General features: G+C 40.7%; 1 protein-coding gene across 1 annotated transcript in view; it reads left to right on the top strand.

Moving 5' to 3' along the window:
- Positions 1-23,280, top strand: part of LOC139312973 (mitochondrial adenyl nucleotide antiporter SLC25A23-like) — a 33,834-nt gene extending 10,554 nt beyond the window's left edge. Inside the window, exons 3-10 of the mRNA XM_070938220.1 lie at positions 7,529-7,616; positions 8,169-8,280; positions 15,305-15,463; positions 16,355-16,507; positions 17,485-17,592; positions 18,208-18,375; positions 18,613-18,763; positions 19,345-23,280. Of these exons, the coding sequence (XP_070794321.1) occupies positions 7,529-7,616; positions 8,169-8,280; positions 15,305-15,463; positions 16,355-16,507; positions 17,485-17,592; positions 18,208-18,375; positions 18,613-18,763; positions 19,345-19,529 (1,124 nt within the window). The 3' untranslated portion in view covers positions 19,530-23,280. The remainder of the gene's footprint in view (positions 1-7,528; positions 7,617-8,168; positions 8,281-15,304; positions 15,464-16,354; positions 16,508-17,484; positions 17,593-18,207; positions 18,376-18,612; positions 18,764-19,344) is intronic.
- The last annotated feature ends 2,885 nt before the right edge of the window (positions 23,281-26,165 follow it).

The raw sequence follows: 26,165 nt of genomic DNA, 5'->3' as shown, positions 1-26,165 counted from the left end.
TGACAACGCGAGTTTGACACCCCTGACCTAGTGCAATCAATGGAGAAATATGCATGTTCTATTCTGACCCCTCCCTCTCAACTACTGCTGGAGAATCATGCTTGTTCTTCTTTGTCGCTATACGTTCTGTCTCCCTGGCCCTGAAGGTCCTTTGTTTAGCGATAAGCCCCCTTGAGTAGCCAGCTTCTCTAGTCAACAATCTGTCCTATGAAAGCCTATGAAAACAGAGATGGCAATTTTCTCACATTCTCAAAAATATACTAAGCTCAAATCAAAGAAACAAGATAATGGCTTAGTATAAAATAGGAATCTGGCCTTCCTTGGCTGTTTGAAAACCCTAGCTTGCATCTTGGTGCATTGAGTCAAGATAGCCAATTACACTTTATTCAGTAAACTATAATTTAGCATACCAGAGTTTGATACAATGTGTGAGCCAGATCCATAACAACCTTCCTTTTAAAAGAGCTGTCCTAGTTGTGAAAAGGAAAAAAACCTCTGTTGATTCAGTTTTTCTGGTTGCTCAGTGTCTTTTCCTGTGGGGCCAAAAATAAGGATTTCAGCCCGTAGAGAAGAATATAAAGTTGGCCCAGGAGCAAAAGAAACACTAGTTGGAGATAACAGAATCCATGGAATTTGGGAAGGCTGCTCTTCTACAAGACTTCGTTTTTCAAGACTATACATACACAAAAGGGGACAACTGGTTTCCTAAGATAATTTTGAAAATGACCTCCAGTTCCACCTCCTTGCCCCCTCTTCTAAAAGAGAATGTTAGTTTGGAACCCAGGCATAAAGCCCTCTTTCTGATGAAATTGTGCTCTTTCTGTAACTCAAGCCAACAATAGTCTTCTTGATGATGATGATTGTGGGTGATAGCATCAGTTTGTTTCACACAAAAACAGTTTGGTCAAATTTTATTGGAGATTATTAAAGACTGGCTATCGTTCTACCCCATCCAGCAGCAATTGAACTAGCTATCGTTCTACCCCATCAAGCAGCAATTCAGGATTTTTCCTTGTATTAGCATATAGAGAAAGAGGCAATGTTCTCCTTTTCTTTTTCCTGTTAAGAGAGCTGGCTATGTATTTGTGTGGGAGCAACTGTGGGTTGAAAAATGCCAAAGAAAGCATCTTTCTAAACTACAGTCTCGTTGCAAAAATACCTAGGCATGTGTGGTGTTGCTTGTTTTAAAAACATAATAAAGCACACAAACAAAATATCCCACTGGTTTGAAATGTAGACTTAGCAACCATCATTCCATTTTCCATTATTTCCAAGATAGACTACTGCAGTGAGATTTAATGCAGGACTGACCTTGTGGAGGTTTGCCAGAACTTAACTGTGCAAAACTTTGTGGATATTCTCCACAGGCTAAATCTAAGCAACTTTCAGACAAAATCAGATTTTTTTTTTATTAAGGTAGTAGCTTTAAGTGATTGACTACTTTGAAGATGACATTAAATAAATATTTTTGTCTATTTAATATAATTAGGCAACTGATTTTTTAAAAATATCATTTTCAATAAAAGTGCATATAAGCAGATAACAATAGATATGCCATTTCTTCAATACATAGGAAGAATGTTTCTATGATTTCTTCTGGTCCATATATGTGCACAGTAAAAAATGATATCCTTCCTAGTAGAAAAATATTTGACACCCCCACTTCATTGTTAGATTGATTACTGACAAGTTTAAATCAGTTACAATTTATTTTAATTATATTCAGTTAAAATTAAATTATATGTAATAACATTAGGAACCAGGATTGAGGTAGGATGAATAATAATTATTATCTGCCCTGAGCCTTATAAATTCAGAAATAGGGGATATGCAGGACTGAATCAGGATTCTAAATTCATATGGGTGGACATTTTTACACTCCTGGGGGGGCGGGAAACTAACATGGAACATGATCCTTTGCATAAAATTAGAATATGCTAATTGAGAGGAGGAGTGAGATTAGGATTGTGCAGTGCTTTGGAATCAATTTAGCACTTCAGAATATGGAGGAATGCAAACACAATCCTCTTCTGCAGTTTACTAGAGGAGCTGGAAGTTTCCTCAAAGGAGCCTCAGGAACAAGGAAGAAGGGACTGTGTGTGTGTTCTCCTCTGTCCTGAAGCACTTCTTCCCAACTGAATCCAAAGCAGAGTGTAGCCCTAATATACATGCAAATTCTAAAATAACTTCTATCATTTAAATTAAAAACTCAGAAGACTCAAAGTTGTGGGTAAGATTATGAGAAAGTGGTCACATAGCAGCTTCAGAAGATCCTGGATGAAGCAGATTATCTGGACCCCTTTCCATCAGGATTTAGGCTAGGGTATAGAATGGAAATGGCATTGGTTATGCTTTTAGATAGCTCTGGTGAGGTGGGGTGAGGGTAGTGCATCCATTCTTGCTCTTCTTGACCTCTGAGGCCTTCAGTACATCAAACATGGTATATTTTTGGATCAGCTCCAGAGATTGGGGATGGCAGCACTGTATTGGGCTGGTTCTTCTACTGTCTCCAGGGTCTATACCAGGGGTGAAATCCAGCAGGTTCTGGAGAACCGGTAGCGGAAATTTTGAGTAGTTTGGAGAACCGGCAAATGCCACTTCTGGCTGGGCCCAGAGTGTGGTGGGAATGGAGATTTTGCAATATCCTTCCCCCAAGAGTGGGGAGGGAATGGAGATTTTGCAGTATCCTTCCCCTGCCACGCCCACCAAGCCATGCCCACCAAGCCATACCACGCCCACAGAACCGGTAGTAAAAAAATTTGGATTTCACCACTGGTCTATGCCAATCAATAGTGATTGGGGAGGAGTGATTCCCACCTTTGCTAGAGAGAGAAGGAGGGAGGGAGGGAGGGAGAGGGGCAGGCAGGCAGGCTGGCAGGCTAAATCCAGCATAATTACTACCCACTTATGAGAAATGGCTAGTAGAACAAATAGCTAATTTGTCTAAGGATTTTTCCACACCACAGCTTTAAGTTATAGTAGACTCAGCACTAACATTGTGAACATTGCTTTCTTATTTTAAGTGTCTTAAAATAAGGAAGGGTGAGGCAATATATTTACAGATCTCAAAACAAATGGAAAAGAGCCACCTACTAATCCCATAGTTGCTCACTGAACTCAGAAGAATAGCTAATGGCATCTTGTTTTAGCCTGGTTGAAATTTCTTATTTTGAACACAGTGAACACATCTTGTGCTTCCAATGTTCTATTCCTATTTTTATTCTGATATCTCTGGGGTAATAAAACATTCTGCATTAAAACTATGCAGTACACCTAATTGCATATTTGCTCCTACAAAGCCAGGCAGTTTTTCCAGTTCTGCCATTTACTGCTTTTTATATAATTGTTCTGATGGAATTTTTTTTTTCTAATATCCAATTAAAGCATCCTTTCTTGAGCTATGCAAATATGTCAGAACACAGTTCCCATGAACCCCAAGCAGCTTGTTGGGTTAAAGCAACCTCTTTCTTTCAGGAATTAATTTCCTAGGATTTTTTACTCTGGGTAAAGGCCAAGGGTAGTTTTTCTGCCATTTCCCAATGAATGCAAACCAAATGCAGAGTGGGTTCCCATGTCACACTAAGCCATACAATCAGTGGTTACAAATAATAACTTCTGGGTTTACAGAGTATGTCAATCCAGAGCTAAACAGACTACTTCAGACCTTAGCAGGCTGTGTGATTCAAGTCATTTATTTAAAAGCAGTCCTGGGAGAAGAGAGTTTGTCCTGTTTGTGCTATTCCTCTGTTGTACTAAGTACACAGTCTCTGACCCTTTTCCCACTTGGACTGAATGAATTACAGACATGCCCTGGCAATGTTTTTTTTTAATGGGCAGGCTGTGCCCAATGACATGTCTTTCTTTTCATCCTCAGCAGCCCATGAGTGAGATAGACTTATGTCATCCTTAGTTCCAATATTATTTATGTTCAGCCTCCATCTAAAATCCATGTTAGATTGTTCTGCCCCAGCTACGGACCCCAAAGAACGCAGCACACACAAACTCTATACAAAGCTTATTTTATTCAAATAACTCAGTCTTTATCAACCAAAGGCTGTTAATAAACTGTCTTAACAGCCTACAAGAATTCTAAGATAAGGTAATTACAGTCTTACTAGAGTTGGCAGAAAGCCCAGAAGCAATTTTGCAGAGAATACAGACGCGATGGTGAGTGAACTAAAGCTTGCTGCAAGCGGCGTTCCTCCTTAAATAGGCTAAGGGAGTGGCCAATTAAGCCTTACTCTCAAGGAGACCTCCTCCTGAGGAGCCACTCCTGCCTTTTGGCAGCTCTGCACGCCTTTTGGCATTGAGAAGAGGCTCCTCCTCTTCATCCTCTTCACCTAAAGGAGCTTCTGGAGGTTCTGAAGGCCCTGGCTGAATCCCTGCCTCTGGCACATCTTCTCCAGCCTCCTCACTGTCCGACTCGAGTGCCAGCTGCACAGGCTGCTGGCGCAGCACCACACCAGCCTCCTTGTTGTCAGAATCAGCTACAATCTGCACAGGCCGCTGACGGGCCACAACATAGATGGAACACAGGCAAGAAAATGATAAGCAAGATAAGGACTGGGCTGCAAATTTTTAAACAACCGGTTCACTGCCCTAATGACTGGCTGGGTGGGCACAGCCAACTCGATGTCACGTTGAGGGCTGCTTCTCCTCGCCCGCCCTCTCATGACCGTGGAGATGCTGCAATGGTCGTAACAGTGGTGGGTTTCACTTATCTTGGCTGCTGGTTTGCTCGCACGCAAAAGTCCAGTTGCCTCTTGAAAAAACCACCTTTGGGACAACCATGACCTAGATGACTGAAGAATCCCCATAGACGAGATTCCTGTGCTCTGAACTAACAAAGCACAGTCTCCCACCCAGGAAAAGCAATCATTAGATCCATTCGCACCACTTAAAGATACCAGCTGGTATCATTCACCTCACAAGATATCCTTAGGTAATCATCCAGATTTAAGGAAAGATCACTTGCCCCCAGAAAAGCAGTAAAAAAAAATCAGGCAGAATGCCAAGCTTGCATCCTGCCTCTGAGCCATTTCTTCTATAGCTATGCCAACTCTTCTATAAATAGCTTTTCCAGCCGTGTTGGAAGTATACTCCAAAAAGCTTAAAACAACCCTTTAACAATCTTTAAGAAAGTCAAGCCCCAGGAATAAAAGTATCACAAAAAATTCCAGGGAGTGGGGGGATTCTGGAGAAGCTCAGTCTAGAGACAGAAAGTCTGGACACAAGGCTTACAATGTAACAAGCTTAACCCAGAGGCAGTTTCTGAAAACATTTAAAGCAGCAGGGCAATTAAGATAAGGATTAGGCTACAAATATAGGCATACCAGAATGTTTCCTTCCTGCCTCCCTTGCAGGATTAGTCCTGTAAAGTGGGAAAAGATTTCTTCCAACAACCCGTTCTCTGAACTGCTCAGAAAATTAACATCCGGTTCTGGAGAACCAGTGCGAACCAGTAGCAGCCCACCTCTGGGTAACGGGGTCAGCAGACATCATGCCGGTATGGTTTTATGCTTGTTCAAGTAAAAATGGAAAAATGTTTCAGCTCTCCAAATGAAAAAATATTCTGTAAGTCAGGACCGTGCTAATTTTCCTGTGAGAATGAAAGTATTCAGAAATTTCAAATGGAAAAATGGAGGTGATTAAAATGGCTGGTTTCCCTCACTAGTTACTTTCCCACACAGTCTTGCTGTTTTGCCAACTCTTGGTTGTCTAAAGTTTAGTTCTGTGATGTTTGTTGGACTGTACTCTCCCTCCCAATTCCTATGCAAATGCTCTCCACTCTTCCCAAATAAAGAGTTGCATCAGCTAGGCGGCTTACAGTAGTCATGGCTAAATTGATGTTCTGTGGGAATCCTGCAGTTCATCTGTAAATATTACCCAACTTGCTACCCTCTGAATGATTGTGTTCCCAATTCCATCATTTCCTCCTTATGCTGACTAGTAGATTAAAGGAGCTTGCAGGCCAATTTCTTATGAAATAGCACAGTAATTTTCAACCTATGGTCTGCGGACCCCTGGGTGGGCGCAATGTTGTCACGGGGTCTGCAAAGTCTTGAAGAAATGTTATGATTTAAATCTTGAGTTAAGTCTTGATGGGCCATGACCATGGCCCGTGGCCACAACAGGTATTTAAAGGGGATCTGTGATGAAGAAAAGGTTGAGAACCACTGTGATAGCATATTGAGAAAATTCTAAGTCCACTAGCAGCTATGTTTATGACTAAGATGAAAAATATGGTTAAAAACCAGGTTTAATAGATTCACACAGAATACTAAGCTATAATCAACAAACCACATTATGTGATGTGTGAACTTGACAAGGTGGCTTGTATATCAATACTATCGTCTACCACTGACCTGTAAATTCTTAGTACTGTACTGTACAGATTTATAAGGGAAAGCCATAGGGATTAGAATGATAAGGATAGCTGCCATTACATTCTTGGCTTGTATTGTAGTTCTCCAAATGAGTGTTGCTTAGGCATCTTAATCAGTCTCAAATATTGGTACAAAATGTGATTTGTTTAAAACAAAATTACCATCCAGATTTCAATTTTTGCCTCTAGTATTTTTAGGTCTAGTGAAGAAAACCTTGCTCTGTCCGAGAGTACATGCAGGCATTATTAATTTATCAATATTTTGACTTACAAAGTGCTCTCGGTGCTAATTTAAACATTAAAACTGTAGAAAAAAACAGTATAACCAATTAGCATCACTCTTTTTTCCACTCTGTTCCAAACCTTCTGGGAGGGAGAAAGCTGGTTGATTGTTCAACTGTTTGTGGACAATACATACCCTACCCAGACCTGACATCGCTTTGCTTGTGTGTCTTGTTTTAGCAAAGCATTTCCTGGAGCTGGGACCAGATTGATGCCTTTGGGGTATAACATTGAGACAAATGTTAACCACCCCATCCTTTACAAGCATGGACTTGTAGAAACAAAGCTGATCAATCTTTGACAGTGTTGCTGGAGCCCATTTTCCAGCTCTGTTTTCTTTTTCACCCAGCACTCGTTTATACTGACTGCTCTGTGTTTTCCTTTTCATTCATTCTCTCTTCTAGTACAGCCCTCCAATATCCAACCAAAAATCTCCCTTTTGGTCTTTTGCAGAGCCCTGTGAGGTTGTTTGTCCTCTAGCTCTTTAAGCATTTGCTCTAACTTCCTATTAGTTCCTCTTTAAGATGGGAAGATTCACAGAGGGCTAAATATTGGCAGTTTGGAAAACAGGGATGGCTGACTTTATAGTCTCTTTCCCTGCACTTGCAATATACAGCCCTGAAAAAACTTCCAAGATGCTACCTGGTATTAATTGCGATCTGTTTAAGACTTCTCCAGACCCACTAGTCCTTTGATGCTGTTTCTCTCTCTCTCTTTCTTAGGCCCATGAAAATTTTGAGCACAGCTCACTTCATCCTACTAGAAGCCTTCTAGGCTTCTCCTAACTGCTCAGCTTCCTGGACTGAGCCCTAATCCCCCAAATGGATAGTCATGCTCCTTGTCTTTGTATTTATGTTGCAGGCCAGATCGATGTCTCTGAGATCCAGCAAACTTTCCAGTGCCTGGGAGTTTACATCTCTCTCCAACAAGCAGAGAAAATCTTGCACAGGTGAGACTCAAACTGTTCTTGCTTTGTGGCCCTTCTATCTCCTTATCCTACAATATTTGAAATGTAGCCAGAGATGTTTCATTTTGCTGGGTTGGAATGAAACCTAGCAGTTGCATTCATTTCTGTTGACCAGCTGGACTAAAAGTTTGGAGGAGAGGACAGTGCTCAGGAATGATCTGAGGCTTCTGATTTATCCTATCAGCTCTCAGTGCCTTCCCTGAATCTATCATGTTTATTTCTCTATGTATTGACATAGAAGAATGGAAAGTTAAAATGGCCTGTAAAGCCCTGGTGTTGATGTTGCCAGTTAATAGTTTTCCAAAAACTGCTTCTCTGAGCATTTTATTTAGAGTTTTCACTCTCAAAGCTGGAACTGGTCCTGCTACTAGTTCCAGCAAAGACACTGGGATTTCTATTCTGCATTCTGTCCTACCATTTGAACAAAGCATCCTCTCTGTTCTAGGTTGCCCTCTTGTTTCTACAGTGAAGAGGGGTAGAATCAACCCAATATTGTTCCTTGTCCTCGGTACTGTGTGGGCTTGTGTTTTGCAGCATCGACAAAGATGGCACTATGACCATTGACTGGAATGAGTGGCGAGACCACTTCATCCTCAATCCATTAGAGAACATGGAAGAGATAGTGCACTATTGGAAGCACTCAATGGTAAGCCATATTTCCCTTCTAGCCAAGCCTGGGATTATTGTCTACGCCATCCCTCTCCATTGTTTTGAAAATTGGCAAGCTTGGAGTTAGAAGAAATCAGACCCAATAGGTGAACAGCCAATGGGCAAATCACATCTCTTTGCTCTGACGACTAGGTCTGGAAAGATACTGAATCTAGCATGGATGTAGCTTTGGGGAAAATAACATTTATATCTTCCTTACATTAAACAACTGCATTAGTGGGATATATGTTTCCCCAGTTTGAAGTGAATATTTCCAGCCAGCTGTAATTATTGCCACATATTTAGTCTGAAATAACTCTGTCTCAAATTAGGGGATCCAAGGCAGTTTCTTGGGTGTCCTTAGAAAACCCTGGCTTAGATTTCCACTGGGAAGAAAATGGCCATAAAGAGCACCAAGGACTTGAATGGGACAATAAGGTTGTTCTCTGCCCATTCATTCTGTGGGGGAGGGAGAGAGCCTTAAGATTAGAACTACCATCACTCCTTACCATGGACTGCATGGAGGACGTTATTAAGGTTCTTAAGATTGGGGGAGTCTTATAAATATCGTTTGCATTCTCTTTATCAAATAGAGATCCTCAAATGAGGCCAGTTATTAAGGGAAAACTGGAGGAAGAGCTCAGGGAGGTTTCTTTATTAGGGAGATGAGTGGCATATATATTTAAGAAATGAAACACTTTGTTGACCTTTGGGGGGAAATCTTCTTTAGAGCATACATTATTTGAGTGAGAACTATCCAAACATGAATTTTCTTTTGCATTATGTTCCTACTTCTCTGTTTTTTGTTATGGGTGGAACTGCAGGGTAGCATCCCCACAGTTTGATCCTCTTCAGTGTTTCATTGCAAAGAATCCTGCCATATCCTATCCACACTGCTGGACAAGACATGATGGGAGGTATTCTGACTTATACATATTTTAATCCACCCACCTCAGCCTCTTTTTCCTCCCACCCTGCTCCTGATCAATCCCCTGAACACAATTAAATTGTATGTGTAGATGCTTGCACCTTTTAAAAATGTTTGAACACAGAATTCTGGAATTGCAAAGTAACCTTTTCATTCTATATACCTTGCTGTGTCTTCATGTCAATCATTATTTCTGTTATTTGTAACAGGTGAAAGACACTAATTTCAAGAAACATAAATAAGAGTTTTGCCTTTGTTTTATGTCCTTATTGCCAGATAGGTCATCTTTGTTAAGAGAAAGAAATTGTAGATTGGCTGTGTAGTTCAGTGGTAGCGTTGTAGGCATTCTCACTAAATTTTAAAATGAATTATTAATGCCCATTTTTTTTGAGGCAGCGTATAGGTGCCAATGGGATGCTAATCGATGCTCACAAGCATTATGTTGCCTGCACTAAAATAACATTTACTTTACAATCTCCATTTCAAAGCTGACTTTAAACCACAAGCATCCTAGCTAAAACACAGATTCTAATTTGGGGGATTTTTTATTTATTCACAAACTTGAGTGGCTGAATTCTGTCATTTAAAAGCAATTACATTTCTTCCAACTCTGAATTTTACATTTTTTTCTCTACATGGTCACACAAATACACACGCACCAATTAGAAAGTCTGCAATTTCGGCAAATCAGTCAAGAAACAAATAACTTGGAAATTTATCTTAGATTCTCTGACTTCTTTCCTGCTTTCCTGAATGTTGCAGATACTGGCTGGGGTTGAAGTCTGTAAGCACATGGGGGAAACATGTTAAAGCAACTTGGCAACATTAAGATGTCTGGACTTCAACTCCTAGATTTCTGGGAGTTGTAATCTACACATCTTAAGGTTGCCAAGTTTGAAAAATGCTGTGTTAAAGTTATCTTTATGACAAAAGCAAGGAATGCATTTATGAAAGTTAGAAACAAGGGAAAGGGGGGGAAAAACCCTAAGATGCTGAAATAATATGATTTATTAAAGATGGACATACAATGCCAGAAAATGGGAACAAGTTTATTCGGTTGGCCTTTCTATACAAAAACATAGAACGTAGACAAAACCATAGGGTAGAAGGGACTTTAGATATCATCAACGTTCACTCAGCACAGGATTTATTTATTTATTCAATTTCTGCAGCCTCCCATCTCAGTCAGTGATTATTAGTAGAATAACCTCCAACAAAGGAGAATGACTGTTTCATGTGGCTCCCTATTCCACCGGCTTACAGCTTTGAACTCTGTACAAAGTCAGAGTTCCTCCTGGTGTCTACTTGAATCTTTTTCCTTGTGCTTTTAACTTACCGGTTCTGGTCCCAACCTTGGGTAATTTCTACTTGTGGAGGAAATTATGTGACTAGAGGGAAATTGGAATAGAGAAGAAACAAAGGGGGTATGCCTTTGTATAGAAGCGTGATGAGGGAGGGAAGTGGGCTGCAGCTAGAGTGCCAGTCTCAGTAGAAAGCAGCAACAGAGAGACAGAAGCCGCACAGGTAGTCCTTGACTTACACTTCATTTATTGACAGTTCAAAGTTACAACAGCACTGAAAAATGTGACTTATGACCGTTTTTCACAGTTTCAACCTTTGCAGCATCCCCATAATCACATCATCAAAATTCAGATGCTTGGCAAGTGGTTCATATTTATGACTGTGGTGTCCCATGTGATCACCTTCTGCGACCTTCTGACATGCAAAGTCAATAGGGAAATTGGATTAATTTAACAACCAGGTGACTAACTTATCAACTCTAGTGATTCACTTAACAACTAAGCCTTGGTGGTTCAGTGGTTAGAGCAGGGGTGACATCCAGGAGGTTCTAACAGGACCTGGAGAACCAGTAGCGGAAATTTTGAGTAGTTCAGAGAACCGGCAATACCACCTCGGGCTGGCCCCAGAGTGGGGTGGGAATGGAGATTTTGCAATATCCTTCCCCTGGAATGGGGTGGGAATGGAGATTTTGCAATATCCTTCCCTTTCCACACCTACCAAGCCACGCCCACAGAACCGGTAGGGGAAAATTTTGGATTTCACCCCTGGGTTAGAGTGCAGCACTGCCGGCTACTTCTGCTGACTGCCAGCTGACTGCAATTTGGCAGTTCAAATCTCACCAGGCTCAAGGTTGACTCAGCGTTCCATCCTTCCGAGGTTGGTAAAATGAGGACCCAGATTGTTAGGGGCCATATGCTGACTCTGTAAACAGCTTAGAGTGGGCTATAAAGCAGTGTAAAGCAGTATATAAGTCTAAGTCTAACTGTGGCAAGAAAGGCCGTAAAATGGGGCAAAACTCACTTAGCAAGAGAAATTTTGGGCTCAATTGTGATTGTAAGTAAAAGACTACCTGTATTTGGGGTGTGAGATATTGCCTTTGATTTAAACCAGCTTTTTTTTTTTTTTTCTTCCATCCCCTCCCAATCAGTTTTGTCCCATCTGGAATTCTGGGGTTTTTCCTGACCACATGCTTGGAATGTATTCTTTCTTTTCTTTTGGAAAATTGAACAAAGATCCTTTAATAGTAAAGCCATCTGATGGTCTCACTCATATAGCAGAGGCCATTCTTTGCCGTGGGCAAGAGGTATCTTGATTATATTTGGCTAGATCCTTCACAGTAGAATTCTCCTGGTATGGGAGTGGCTGGCCTTGATTTTTATCTTGGGTTTTGATTAGTAGGCCCTTTCCTTGGAATGAGGGCTATTTGATTTACGCAATTTTTGTGGTCTTTGTGATGGAGCCTGAAAATTCTTTTTACGATGTGCCAAAACTTCAGTGTATCCATTTCAAAGATTACATTTGCCTTTGATCTGGGTTTCCAAATACATGTGTCCCTGTGAGGGAGGGACATCACAGGATCCTTTAGGAAAAAGAGGATCTGAAAATTTGTTATCTCTGGGCTGGCTTTTAGCCAAGGTCTCTATCTTCTCGCTGTGTTAATCTCATCAGTTGATTGAAATAGGGCAGATTAAAGTTTATATTTAAACACAAAGTCATCTGTAGCAGATGTGCTGAGTACAGAGAAAGTAGAAGTTTCCTAGGATATGTCAAGGTAGAAGTCAAGGCAGCCTAGTCAGATCTCAAGAAAAATGTAACCTACCAACCATCATGTAGTTTAGTTTAAATTAAACTCAACATACGATGACTAGATTTCCAAGAGTAAAAACCATTAATCTGCATATGTTTATATGTTTATTACTGCAGTATTAATCCAAAACAAATACTCTAGCAGGCACAATTAGGGCTGCAAATATCTAGGCTACAGTATTGACTAAATGGCAGCAAAAAGATATTAAAAAACACCAACTGCTGCCATCTACCAGGGTATAGTATTCTGGAGTGGACAGCCATATCAAATTGAATAAATTAAATTCAGACATTTGCTGCCCCCCCCCAAAAAAAACGATAGCTGTAAGCTCAGTAAGTGATGAAATGGAAACTATTTCCTGCATTGTGGCTGGTATTAATCATCTAATGGTCTTGCAGCTGAAGCCTCCTGCTACTTATCCTGCTATTGCTGGATGTATTCCTAGAAACTAATGTTTTCCTATTTTGGGGTCAGGGAGTTTACCCTAAACTAGGATTGTCTTGGAAAAATTGGGATGTCTGATCATGTGATCTCAGCGGAAGTATTCTTCTGTTTTGTGTTGTACTTTGAGATTGATAAGGATAGAAGATGGTTGGAATTCCAGTCCTTATTCACAGAAAATAATGAGGACTCCATTGATTGGAATAGAATGGAGACCAAAAGACAGTTCATGTTACCAATGGTATCCCCATATTTGCTGACAGGCTTGGGGTGATGTATGGAATCTGTATGCAATCCATGGGAAGGTCTCCTGCAAAGCCCCATTTCAATGAATAACATTTTGTGTTAAAATTTAAAAAGAGTGCAATTTCCTTTTATTTAAAAGTTAGGAAAATGTCAAATTATACCTACATTCTATCTGGTGGGAGCCAGATTTTCACTTGAATTTGCCGCCTTCTGCATCAAAATATTTCAAAAGTCCATCCTTTCCCAAAGATCTGTTTCTTTCTCAGCTTCTGCTTGGATTGGAGCAGGTCCATTTCCCATCATATAATCTACAAATGCTGATAGGATTGACTCTTTCAAGTCCCTCCTCATCCACTTTTAGCTCTTCAATCCCATTAGAAGGTTGCTGGAAGGCTTGGCTGCGTCCCTTCCTTGCCTTCTTCTCATCTTGCCTATCCTTACCCATCATGGAAAAGCTTTTTTCTATCAGGAAGGGCCCCAGTGCCTCAGGGATCCATGGTGATGCAAAGCTGCTGACCCTGGTAGAACTATGGGAGGCTGACCATCGACATGGCAAAGGCTTGGAGTCCATTGTGGGAGACGATCTGGTAGGTCAGGCAGTGCTTCCTTCTGCAGTATTTTTCTTCTTTTGCTCTGCCCTCCAGATTCCTTAGACTTCTAGTCCTGTTGCCCTGCCTTTGCCTTACTGAGCCCCTTTGATTCTGTTTATGTCTTGTAGCTCATCATAAAAACAGGAATATAGGGACTTCAGCAGGCCTGTTTATAGAAACGGGGTTCCATGCAGAATGAATTTCTGCTTCTGGTGTTGGTATAAAAAAGCAGCACTTGAGTCTGTTTTGCCCTTTAACAGGGCCCTTAATCAACCCCTACAGACACACAACAAAGGAGCTGATGATCTCTGTACACTACCTATATCCTCTTCACTTTTTGATAAACGCTGTAGCAACTGGTTTCTTTGTGTAATTCTTTACATAATTATGTAATTTTGGGGATAAATTCATTGATTTGTTATGCAGTATTTTTATTCTGCCTTTCCTCCAAGGAGCTTAGCATAATAACATTTTATCCTCAAGATAACCCTGGGAACCTATTCTTGCCCCAGGTCATCTGTGAGCTGCCTGATTGAGAAGATATTTTAATCTGGTGTTTCTGGTCTTTATGTTGCTGGTATTGAATCAATTTACTATCCCAGCTGCACTGTATCATTCTGTTCCCTGTAGACCTGTGTATTTCCAGGATCTTTAAAATAAAAAGTAATGTTAATGTTAAACATTTAGTGTTTTTTAAGGAACATTTTGAATAGGAAGGCAATGTTTTGAATTTGCAGTGTTTACAGTATGGGCTATTCAGTTTATAATCTTATATGATTCAGTCTCTAGTTTCTCCTTTTGGATTACTTTATTTTTCATCCTTAAAAAGAGCAGGTAAAAGACTTTAATCCTGTGATATTGAGAAAAGGAAAAAGTATGACTAAGGAAACCTCTAAGGATTAATGCCAACACAGAGAGGACCAATGGGCAGAGACCAAGATGTTTTGACTGTATTTTTTTTCCTAGTTTAGATAAGGATATACATTGATTCTTATAACTATTTTAATATGATAATCCATGCCATTTTTAAAGTTTTTTGCAAAATAGTCTTATGTGTGCCGGCCTGAGTTTCATTTTTTATTCAGTTATTTGAGTTCTTGAGCACAGTGCTTTCAATATTAACCTCCATGTACCTTTGAGCAGGATTCTCAACAGGTGATCAGCTAATCAGGCAAGCTTCATTTGTGATTTACAACCCCTGATTTGGCTTGGGATGTAGACTGCGGTAAATTTTTGGAAACAGGAGTGTGTAGGAAGGCTCAACAGCAGAGTGTGGTAGGAAGCCTTTACATGTCGGTGCAGAAAAGGAGAGGCCAGAATGTGAGAAGATGAATACATTTCTAGTGACTTAATTTGGTTAAAAAGTTTAAGGAAATTAAGTGTTCTGTAAGCTTTCTTCACCAGGAAGGTGGGAATAGAACTTGCTTTTTGAGCAGTTATGCAGAATAGTGATCCCCAGCATATTCTGACCCTGGGTTCAACTTCAGTCCCAGCTTTTAATATTTGATTTGCCCAAACTTATCTGTTTGGATTTTGATGATCAATATAACAGCCCGAAATATCAATAGTGTTTGAATTCAGTATAGTGAAACCTGAAGATGAGTTCCTTTAGAATATTTGCCCATTACTTTTGATTCTAGCATATTTCTCCCAATAGTATTTCAAAATAAAGTGCTTGAACCCTTATTTTTTTCCCTTGTTTTGATAGGTCCTTGACATTGGGGAGTGCCTCACTGTTCCTGATGAGTTTTCTGAGAAAGAGAAGAAAACTGGGATGTGGTGGAAACAACTCATAGCTGGAGCTATGGCTGGTGCTGTCTCTAGGACTGGAACTGCACCGTTGGATCGATTGAAAGTTTTCATGCAGGCAAAGAGCTAACAAGCATTTGTGATTGAGAAAGGAGAGTGGGGTTATGCCTTGCAATAGTACCTGAAAGCAGCAGCAATTTTTGGGGAGAGAAATGCAAAGGGAAAGGGGGGGGGGGCTTTTGGGAAAATTATCTTCGTAGGTGTAGTGAGCAGTTGTCCAAAATACACATTCATGTGCTGGATGACTTTTCCCATCTTCCCTCATCATTGGCACAACTGGGCTCTTGGCAGCCTGCCTACCTACCTGTCAATCAAAGCAAGATTTTAATAGAAAAGAAATGTAGTCTTCTCCATTTGAATTGCATGCTGAATAATAGGTGGGAGCAAAAATATGACTCAATAAGAGGTTTGAATGTTAACAGAATAACAGAGTTGGAAGGGATCTTGAAGGTCTTCTGGTCCAAACCCCTGCTCCTCAGGCAAGAAACTCTATACCATTTCAGACAAATGATTAAAGAGGCCTTGTGAATGAACACATGTAGTACCCCCAAAGTGTCATTCCATGCTGTCACCCTTGAATGCAAAGAGGCTTATCTGCAAGCATTACTGCAGCAAACAAAGCCAATGTGCTCTTTATATTCTATAATTCAGAGGCTTCTTCAACTTTCTAAATATTTGGAAGATGAATGCATAGCCACTCCCTCTTTTTGAGCTTTAACAGTATTGCAGATAACAGATTTGGTGAATAAGAATTATTACAGTTATACCATGTATGTCTTTCACATTGCCTCCATTTTTAAAGTTCTTAAAAGGTCCTTAATAGTCCTCCAACTGTACAGTGTTTTCACTGCTTTCTCCCCATATAGTACATGATTATTCTTGTTTATGCCATAAACAAGAGCTCCACATAGAGGAGGCAGAAACTAACATGTCTGCATCTTACCTGCAGGTCCATGCATCAAAGAACAACAGCATGAATGTGCTTGGTGGACTGAAAGGCATGATTTACGAGGGAGGCATGAGCTCGCTGTGGCGGGGCAATGGCGTCAACGTTCTCAAGATTGCACCTGAATCTGCCATCAAGTTCATGGCTTATGAGCAGGTATGGACTTGAAAGGTGTTTGGAGCTCTGCACACTTAATACCCACAAGCAAGCCGCAACAGCTGCAGCTCTCAAAGTAAAGGTGTTACAATATGGTAGTGGATGGGATGGATTCGGATGGCATATTTCGTACGAGCCATAACTTGCAAATGTGGCAGCTCCATAATACAAATTGTACTTGTCCATCCTTTACAACAAGGCAAAGGATGATAGTTGCTAGTGTCCCCTATTTTTGAAAAGCATCCAAATGACCAGGCTTCTCTCTGCTCTTCTTAAAGGAACCATGAATCCAGAAGGACCCCCAGATTACAAGCTTGCTGTTGATCTGGGGGTCCTTCTGGATTCATGATTCCTTTAAGAAGAGCAGAGAGAAGCCTGGTTAAGAAAGACTTTGCTCACATTTGGATGCTTTTCAAAAATAGGGGACACTAGCAACTATAGTTATAGCTGGACTAGAAGTTTATTCAGAGCCAAATACCATGCTTTCTGTCTGTTATTCTCCCTTGGGAATCTGTTGCAAAAAGAATAGTAGTTAGATGATTGACTAGGAATGGGAAGTCCTCAGGTTCAACTCTGCTTTCTGGTATGGGAGCTCACTGGATGCTTTGGGACACATTGTTAAGTTCAGTTGCTTTTAAGAATAAAACAGGAGAAGGAAGTCTGGTGGGTTATGTCTTGAGCTCCTGGGGAAAAAAATTGAGAAGCAGACTAATCAATAACAAAAATTCTATACGTTCCAACATTGTAATCTTCAACCTAAAATCCAGCAAAATGAAATAACTGATCTAGCCAAGTTATCATGAAGATTTCATTGCTTATTACTGAAATCCCTACAGAAACTGATATCCCAGTGCAGCAACATACCATTCCCCTGGTATAAAATGTAGTAATTTCTTATGCATGCTGCTCTTACTCAGTTAATTGAGATGAAAGTGGAGGAGTTTCCAGTTGACTAAATCCATCGCTTTTCTTTGCAGATAAAACGAGCAATTCGTGGGCCACAGGAAACTTTAAGGGTACAGGAGAGATTTGTTGCTGGCTCACTGGCTGGGGCTACAGCACAGACAATAATCTACCCCATGGAGGTAAAATTGCCCCTTTTTGGTACTATAGTGTCTGATAGCCATGCCCTCTACCAACAAGTGACCTTTTAATCAAAATGTATACTCCTCAAACAATTCCAGGAATGATCTGAAAGGGCATCCCTAATTTCTAAACCCTATATTCATCCAATTCATTATCAATTTCAGATGTTAGCCTAGTAAAGAATTTGTGTCACCAATTTCAGATAGAATAGATTGCTTAATGGTTTTTTTTTTCCTAATTAGGAATTCTTAAGAACATGATCTGGGGGGCAAAATAAAACAATAGAAAAACACTGCCAGTTTAGGGAGAGATAATTGGATCGACAACTGTTTATCTTGGAAAAGCCATTCCTTTTTTGCAGAGGTAGGGAACCCCATTCACCAAGAGTAGCATGAGATGGATCATAACCAAGCTGGTCTGGGCCAATCTATTTTTTTAATTGACATCCTACAAGCCACCAGGAAAAAGAAAACATATGCTACATTTTTGAATAATCACTTGCAGAAGACACTTGAAATTAGGTGGAGGAAGATGTAAAATTGGAAGAAACAGATGCAGGTACCGAGACTGTTTTCTTGTTTAACACCTGATTCATTAATTTTTCTTCCCACTAGGTCATGAAGACACGATTGGCCCTCGGCAAGACAGGCCAGTACTCAGGAGTGGCAGACTGTGCCAGGCAGATCCTACAGAAGGAAGGAATCCCTGCCTTTTACAAGGGCTACCTACCAAATATGTTGGGCATTATCCCCTATGCTGGTATCGACCTGGCTGTTTATGAGGTCAGTGGCTGTGTGTAGGTTCAAAGAATAAGGAAGCTATCCAAGGAAGAGGCTAGGCTGACATGCTCTTTCTTTAGAACACTTTTTGAGGATTAGTTACTCATCCTTAATAGAGCGCTTATTCACGGGTAAAAGGGGGTTCCTATCACTGGCTTCCCTCCCTTTTCTTCAATTTATTTGTGCTTGGCTTTTGATGCCCAGATCACCTTATCCTCTTTCTCACATTTCTCACCAAAGACACTAAAGAACACCTGGTTACAGAAGTACAGCAAGAACACCGCTGACCCAGGAGTTTTGGTCCTCTTGGCCTGTGGCACCGTCTCCAGTACCTGTGGCCAAATTGCCAGCTATCCCCTAGCCCTGGTGCGAACCCGGATGCAGGCACAAGGTAAGGAAGGAGCATCCTCAACGGAGAAGGTTGACAGCCATTATATGTGGGATAACCATAACAGGGAAGATAATGAAGTCTTAGTATCAGAGGAGTGGACATAGGGGAGATTAGTGGGAAAGAAACTGAGAAAGAAAATGGGATAGGAAAGGTCTCCAAATCTGACATGTATGTTCATGGTTGTCTGTTCCTCCAGGAAAAAGGAGGAATCAGTTTTCAACATGAGGGGCTAGAACAAATAGAAGGCAGGTTATTTTCTTTGTTGTTTCAGGTTTTATCATTTGTTATATAAACAATGAGGATTGACTCTGAGAATCTAGACATAGTTACTAGGTTCTGTCCCAATTCTATGAGATTATCTTTAGGTCCTGTTCTAATTCTGGCATGCAATACTTCAAGCCTTGATCTGTCAGTCCTTCTCTGTCTCTGCATACTTTCAGGCTCTGTCCCATGGGTTTGAGTCTGAGCCATGTAGGACCTGGTGATCAAACAAGACTCTCTGAACTTCACCTGGGTTTATCAGGTATGTTGTGCCAGGCATTCTACTAATCTTTCCTCTCTCTTTCACTGTCTCACTGCAGCATCAATTGAAGGTGCGCCACAGCTAACCATGCTGGGTCTCTTTAGAAATATCCTTTCCCGGGAAGGGGTCCTGGGTCTCTACCGTGGCATCGCCCCCAATTTCATGAAGGTTATTCCTGCTGTCAGCATCAGCTATGTCGTGTATGAGAACATGAAGCAGGCTCTGGGAGTAACATCTAGATGAAGGAGGACCATGTGTCGCCAAAGTGCAGGGGACCTAGCTCACAAGAAAGGTGTTGGAAGGGCAGCAAAGGTGGGGATATCCTACTGTAATTGCTGTGAAATGGAGAGCTAAGAGGGTGTTTGGAATGATTGGATCCAGGCCACCTTGGTCAAAAGTACAAACTTCTCCATGAACAAGAGCCAACTTACTAACAACCAAGTTTATCCTGCAAAGGCTTTGGTTGGGGGTGGGAGGGAAAGTGACCTCTTGGAGGTAGTTTTTTTTTCTTGCCCACATTCTGGAATTTGCAGAGATGGTCTCATCAAACAGACATGTTTCTGAGCCACTTGCTGCTCCTGAATTTGCATCTTGTCCCCAACAACTGAACATGAGAACCATGACATATTAATAGCCATGTCATAATCTAGCGGAAAAGGAGCTAAGCAATGATTGCTCTGGACGTGTTGCCAGATTTCAATTCATTGATGACACTAGAATATCTGTGATTATTCCCTGGAGTCCACCAATTTCTTCTGCAGATATTGAGAAACAGGAATATATGAATTTTTGAGGACTTTGGCCAATAGATTCCACTCTTCATTTAGCATTTCTATTTGCAATGATGAATTCCTTTTGACTCTTCCCTCTTCCATTCCTCCTAGAAACTATAGGGGTGTTGAAGCCCCTGGTATTTGCATTTTAGCCCAGATCCACTTTACTTGTCTCTGTATTATGGAAACTGTATATTTTGCACATTGACTGTTTTTAACTTATAAGACTAGATGGCTGTCTCTACCTGGGCCTCTATGGCTGAACTGAAGCCTCTCCCATTTTATCCCCATTCCTTTCCTTCTACTCTGAGGGAGCAGAGAATGTTGGAATACATTATAAGGGCTACTATTTTGTGGTAACCATCGAAGCACTTTGCTGAGATCCCCTAATATGGTGTGTACATATTTCTACTCATTTTGAGATATTTGCACTAGCTATACTAGCTTCATTGTTGCCATAATTAAGGTCCTTGAAGCCATGCATTCAGGATTTCTTTCGACTCTGCTTTGTATTGCTCTCCTCTTTTATTTATGACCAACTGAATTACATTGCAGTTGGGTATTCATTTTTTCCTTTATGTTGGAAAGTTGGAAAAGGCAGGATGGAGGCTATAGAGCTATTCAGTCCACAAAATTCCCCTTTACCAGTGTCTCAATAAATGTTTCACTTCATCTTCCCATTCAAAATAGGTAACCTGGTACCCATCTAGAATCCTACTAGAGAAGGCTGCGGAGTCCTGCATTCTGTCACACCCAACATAGTTGGCAAAACCAAGTAAGCAAGAGCAACATGGATTTCAGGAATATATCTTTCATGTTGTTCTGGGGTGGATACAGAATCCTGAAAGCTGTTAGGGTTGAGTGTCTTTGAAAACCTATTTTCCTACATCTCTCATATCTGGACATGTTGCCTCTTCTCAGATAAACAAATCCTTGTTCCCTTCTTCTATGCAATCTCTTACACCAACCAGTTGCATTTGAGAGAACCACAGCCATGAATGGGAGGGTAACAGACCTATTCCACTGTCACTTTTTAAGAGCTGCTGTTGCCTTTTCCAATCTGATGTCCTCCAGAAGTGTTAATTACGGTTCCCCTTATTTTCAGCAAAATACATATATTGAAGAAAGCTGTAATGGTGGATACAATAATATAACTATGACTTTTGGAATTTGATTCATATCCTTGAAAGACTATCATCTGAATGCCACAATTGTAGCTTTACTAGAAGTAGGTTGATGCAGGAGAGGGGAGAGGCACCGCGGTGCTCAAAAATGGGAGAGGATTTATGTTTTTGTCAGACTAGAGTGCTATTTCAGTTTTAGTTACCTACAAGAGGTAATCAGATAGAGAATTGGCACTTCCATTTGAGAAAAGTACCTCATTCAGTAGATAGAAAGGACCTCTTGCAAGTAAGGCAGGGTTTTTTGTTCCTCTTGGAAGTTCTTATAAGACGCTCCTTCAAATGAAGTGCCAAGGACAGTGGATGTTTTGCCCCACTATAGTGTTTTCAGTGGTATATTCGCTACAGTCCACCTTATCTATAGGAGAGTGGATTTTGATCATGTATACGAGCTTGCTGTTCGTAAGATCTACTTCACTTGGTTATTAAAGTCTGAGTGAGAAAACAGGATAGCAATAGCACTTAGACTTATATACCATCCCAGTGTGCTTTACAGCACTCTCTTGAGTGGTTTATAATGTCAAGCATATTGCCCCCAACAATATGAGTCCTCATTTTACCAACCTCAGAAGGATGGAAGGCTCAGTCAGCCTTGAGGCTGTGGGCAGAGTTAGCTTGCAATACTGCATTCTAACCACTGCATCACCAAGCTCGGGTTGATACAAGGAGATTTTTCCAGGGAGAAAGGAGAAGAATGATTCACCAGAAGGAAAAATAGAGAAAGATGCAATTCCTTGCACAATAGGATCATGTCCTTTCTAAACTGCTTTCATCTGAGAAATGTTAACATTATTTTCATTGGAAATACTGTACATTTATGAGTTTTATTAAATAAGGGTAGGATTCTACACCCATTTATTTAGCATTAATATCATGAACTAAATAAAACCTGCTTCTGAATGGGCATTCCAAAATGGTATTGGCACTGGTGTATTGATTTGACAGGTAGGATGGGCAAGAGTTGGCATGTCCCAATATTATTTTGGGGTATTTTGGCTAGTAGTTCTGGCCACTCCATTTTACAAGAAGGATTCAGTAAGGACAAGGCGCAGGATTGTCAAGTTCCAAATTAAAAGTGCCTTTTGTATCTTTATTAGGCCACCAATTGCTATTTCTGCTACCCATCCACATACCTATATTTTGTCCCTTTCCTGATGCCTATAGGGAAGAAGGTTCTCATTTTGTCTTGTATAGAACGTGAAAGAAGATTATAGAGAAAGCAAGTATGAAAGCTGCCAATGTCTCATCCCCCCACCCTCTTCAGCTTCATATATATTCAAAAGAAAGGAGAATCTCTGGTTTGCACGAAATACTTATGTGACATATTCCAAGATGTGGGCATTGACACATCTGGAGAATCCAGGAATGGAAGCAACAGGCTTGATAAGGTGTCCTCAAATGCTTTCCTGGCAGTAGTTGTACCCAAAATGTACAGTAGTAGCAGCAACCAACTTGCATGGCTTTAAACGACTGATAATCTGTCCATGACATCTCACTTGTCAGAATTTTCAGGATCAGAAATGTAATTCCTTTATAAATACTGTTTGCTGGCTGAACAAAATGGGAAAGATACTGTGGTCATAGTTTATGTAAGGATTTTCCAGAGGGATTGATTGGTCACTGAGGAAAACGGTCTTTAATTAAACAAGGGTCTTTCAATTGATTCAGGAGGCTATCTTCTTAATGTTAAAAAAAAAAGGTGTACTATAACTCAATAGTAGTTTTGAACTTCTCACTGAAAATCTACTGATCTTTTGAGATGCCAATTGGACTGAGTAATAGGAAGATCATTTGATAAATCAGATGACCTCCAATATAGGTTTTCCCACAAAAACTAGATACCTAGTTTGCACTTTTACACAGAACCAACTGTCTTGTTTTGGGGGACTGAACAAACTCTTAATATACTGGTATCATAATACTTTAAGCACTTATCTTGCCTGAATCTAACTCCAGTGAGATATGTCTATATGTCTGCCACTGCTCCTGATGCATTTTATGTTAAATTTTCAAAGAGAAAAATAAAACACATTTTCCAAACTTTGGTATCTGTGAAATGAATTCAGAACTAACATAAAAACACTTGAAAAGACATGATACTTCATTGTGCCACTGTTCTCTAACATAGGCTTAATATACCTATTATTTTGAAAAATAAAATAAAATTTACTCAAAAGGGAAGAGTGAAATCATGACGGTTTCAGGGTTCATGTAGTCCATAATCATCCACTGCTGTTTTAGAAGGTAATTGTTATCGCAATAAAACAACTAAAGATGGAGTACATTTGTGGAAATCATTATTAAAGATAAAGTTAATACCATGCAGTGTCATATCCTCCTGAAAAGCAATCAATAGGAGCATGCAAAATGCTATTATCTCAGTAATCCTTTAGAGTGTTTTGACAGTTGTCCACAAATATATTTTCCATTTTCAAAAAGAAGTCTCGAACCAAAGATACTTAAGCAAACTTAAGGGTCATGGGAATTATTTTATAAACTGAAAACTGGTTAAAGAACAGAAAGTAGAGTAGGAATGATTGCATATGACAAACAGTAAGATGTGTCAAAGGTCTTCGAGTCAGTTGTGGCTGATGGTGAACACATGGATTAATCCCTGCAGTATTATTGGCAAGATTTTTTGAAGTGTTTTTCCTCTTCTTCCTAGGGCTAAGAATGAGTGACTGGCCCAAGGTTACTCAGGTAATTTTTGTGCCAAAAGCAGAATTAGAACTCATGAACTTCAGATATCTAGCCCAATGCCTTAACCATCATACTGAACTTGCTCTCAAAGATCTGCATTAGGATGAATATATTTTAACTAGGGATAAATTGAGATGAATGCTGAAAAACATTTGCTGATCGCATGCAGTAATTTTAGAAGGGTAAGAAAACAGATGAAACATGTTCATGGAAAGTGAATGGATATTAAAATGGTATATAGTAGCAAGTATGAAATAATGCATCTTGGGACAAATTATAATCACACATGCTGATCTCATTTGGCAATGGCCAATTAGTAATGGATTTTTATACATTTAGTTGGCTTTTCACATCACAATAGATTATCACTGATAATCTGATTATCAGGTTAATCTCAAAAATAATTGTGAAAGATCTTGGGAATTGCCCCCCACAATTACAATTACATTTGTGCTATCCAAAATCATATATATCCAATATACTGCCCTTAGTATGATGTAGCTATATGTTATGTGGTGTAGAAGAATGCTAGAACATAGAAATCTATTATCAAATTGCTTACTCTGTGGGAAGAAATTCTCTTGGGAGTTATGGCCTAGAGAAGCTTGGCCCATAATATTAGTAGTTACACAGGATTTTTTTTTTTTAATTTGATTTATATGCCGCCCTTCTCCGAAGACTCAGGGCGGTTTACAATGTGCTCAGCAAGGATTATGCCTTGTGCACAGGTTGTCTTCGACTTAACCATTTAAGTCACTGTTTAAAGTTAAAACAGCAGTGAAAAAAATGACTTATGACTGATTTTCAGATTTATGACCATTGCGGCATTCCCATGGTCACATAATCAAAATTCAGGCGCTTGGCAATTGACAGTTACACTGTCCCACAGGGTTATGTGATCACCATTTGTAATCTTTCCAGCTGGCAAAGTCAATGGGGGAAGCCAGATTTGCTTAGCAGCCAGATGGTTCACTGAACAACTGCAGTGTTTTGCTTAACAATTGCGGCAAAAAGGTTGTAAAACGGGGCACAACTCACATAACTGCCTTGCTTAGCAACAGAAATTTCGTTGCGATTTAGTTATTTATATCCTGCCTTTGGTTTTTAAATAAATAACCTCAAGGCGGCAAACATCCTAATATGCCTTCCTCCTATTTTCTCTACATCTCATAATATCGGTGAGGTGAGTTGAGGTGATTGGAGCGACTGGGCAAACAAAGTCACCCAGCCGGCTTCCATGGTGAAAGGAGCGCACAGCTTCTTGGTTTCTAGCCTGGTGCCTTCATCGCTTATTCCAAACTTTCAAAAGCCTTTTAAGTCTCCATTTACTTATTCAGTTCTCTTTCGAAACGTTAACACAAATAAGCGTGGAGATGCAACCGCAGCAGTTTATCCTAAATACGTCAGTTCGATTCCCAGTGTCTTCGGGCACTTTATATGCCTGGCACGCCGGGTGGGTCTCGATCTCTTCGCAAAAGGTCAGTCAGTCTGGAGTTGGAGCAAAGGCCGTTCTCCTCAAGATGCCTTTTGGAGGAATAGGTAGTGTGGGGAACAAGAGCCCCTCCATTCGCGAAAGGCCCCGCGAGCAGCTCTTGCCTTTCGCTCTGCAATGACTTCAGCTTCGCTGCCCACCAGAACAGGGCTCTCCAATCTTGGCAACTTTAAGACTTGTGGACTTCAACTCCCAGAATTCCTCAGCCAGCTTTGCTGGCTGAGGAATTCTGGGAGTTGAAGTCCACAAGTCTTAAAGTTGCCAAGGTTGGAGACCCCTGCCCCAGAAAGCTCATGGATCAGCCTCCGCTGTCTGCGGCCTTCGTTCCTAAGAAGCGCCTCCTCTCCTTCCCATCCCCTGCCTCAGTTTTCGGAGGGAGCGGGGAAGGCTCCCTGTGATGCTTCTGGCCGAAGGGCGCATGCCGATCGCAAGACGCCTCGCCCACCTCGCTGAGTTCTCGGCCAATGGGTTTAGAACCTCCGCGAAAATAAAGCGGAAGTGTGCACTGCCTTCACTCGATGGTTCCTATCTCATGGCTCGATCGCGGTTGGCTGCGCTTTTTCCTCGCTGCGGTTGTCGAAAGGCGCGCTTCAGTTCTCCAGCGGCCCCTTCGCAGTTGGTGTTGGAGTCTTTTTAAGAGTTGCCGAGTAGGAGTGGTCATCTTTTCCATCAATCATACTTTAATCCCGCCCTTCAATCTTCAGTCGGCGAGAGGAATTCCCCCCATCAACCG

This window comes from Pituophis catenifer, unplaced genomic scaffold, assembly GCF_029215685.1.
Source record: "Pituophis catenifer annectens isolate HBS135680 unplaced genomic scaffold, rPitCat1.0.hap2 SCAF_2, whole genome shotgun sequence".
In the NCBI taxonomy this organism is placed as follows: domain Eukaryota; kingdom Metazoa; phylum Chordata; class Lepidosauria; order Squamata; family Colubridae; genus Pituophis; species Pituophis catenifer.
The sequence above is the reverse complement of the archived record's forward strand: the minus strand, read 5'-3'. Positions and strand labels throughout refer to the sequence as shown.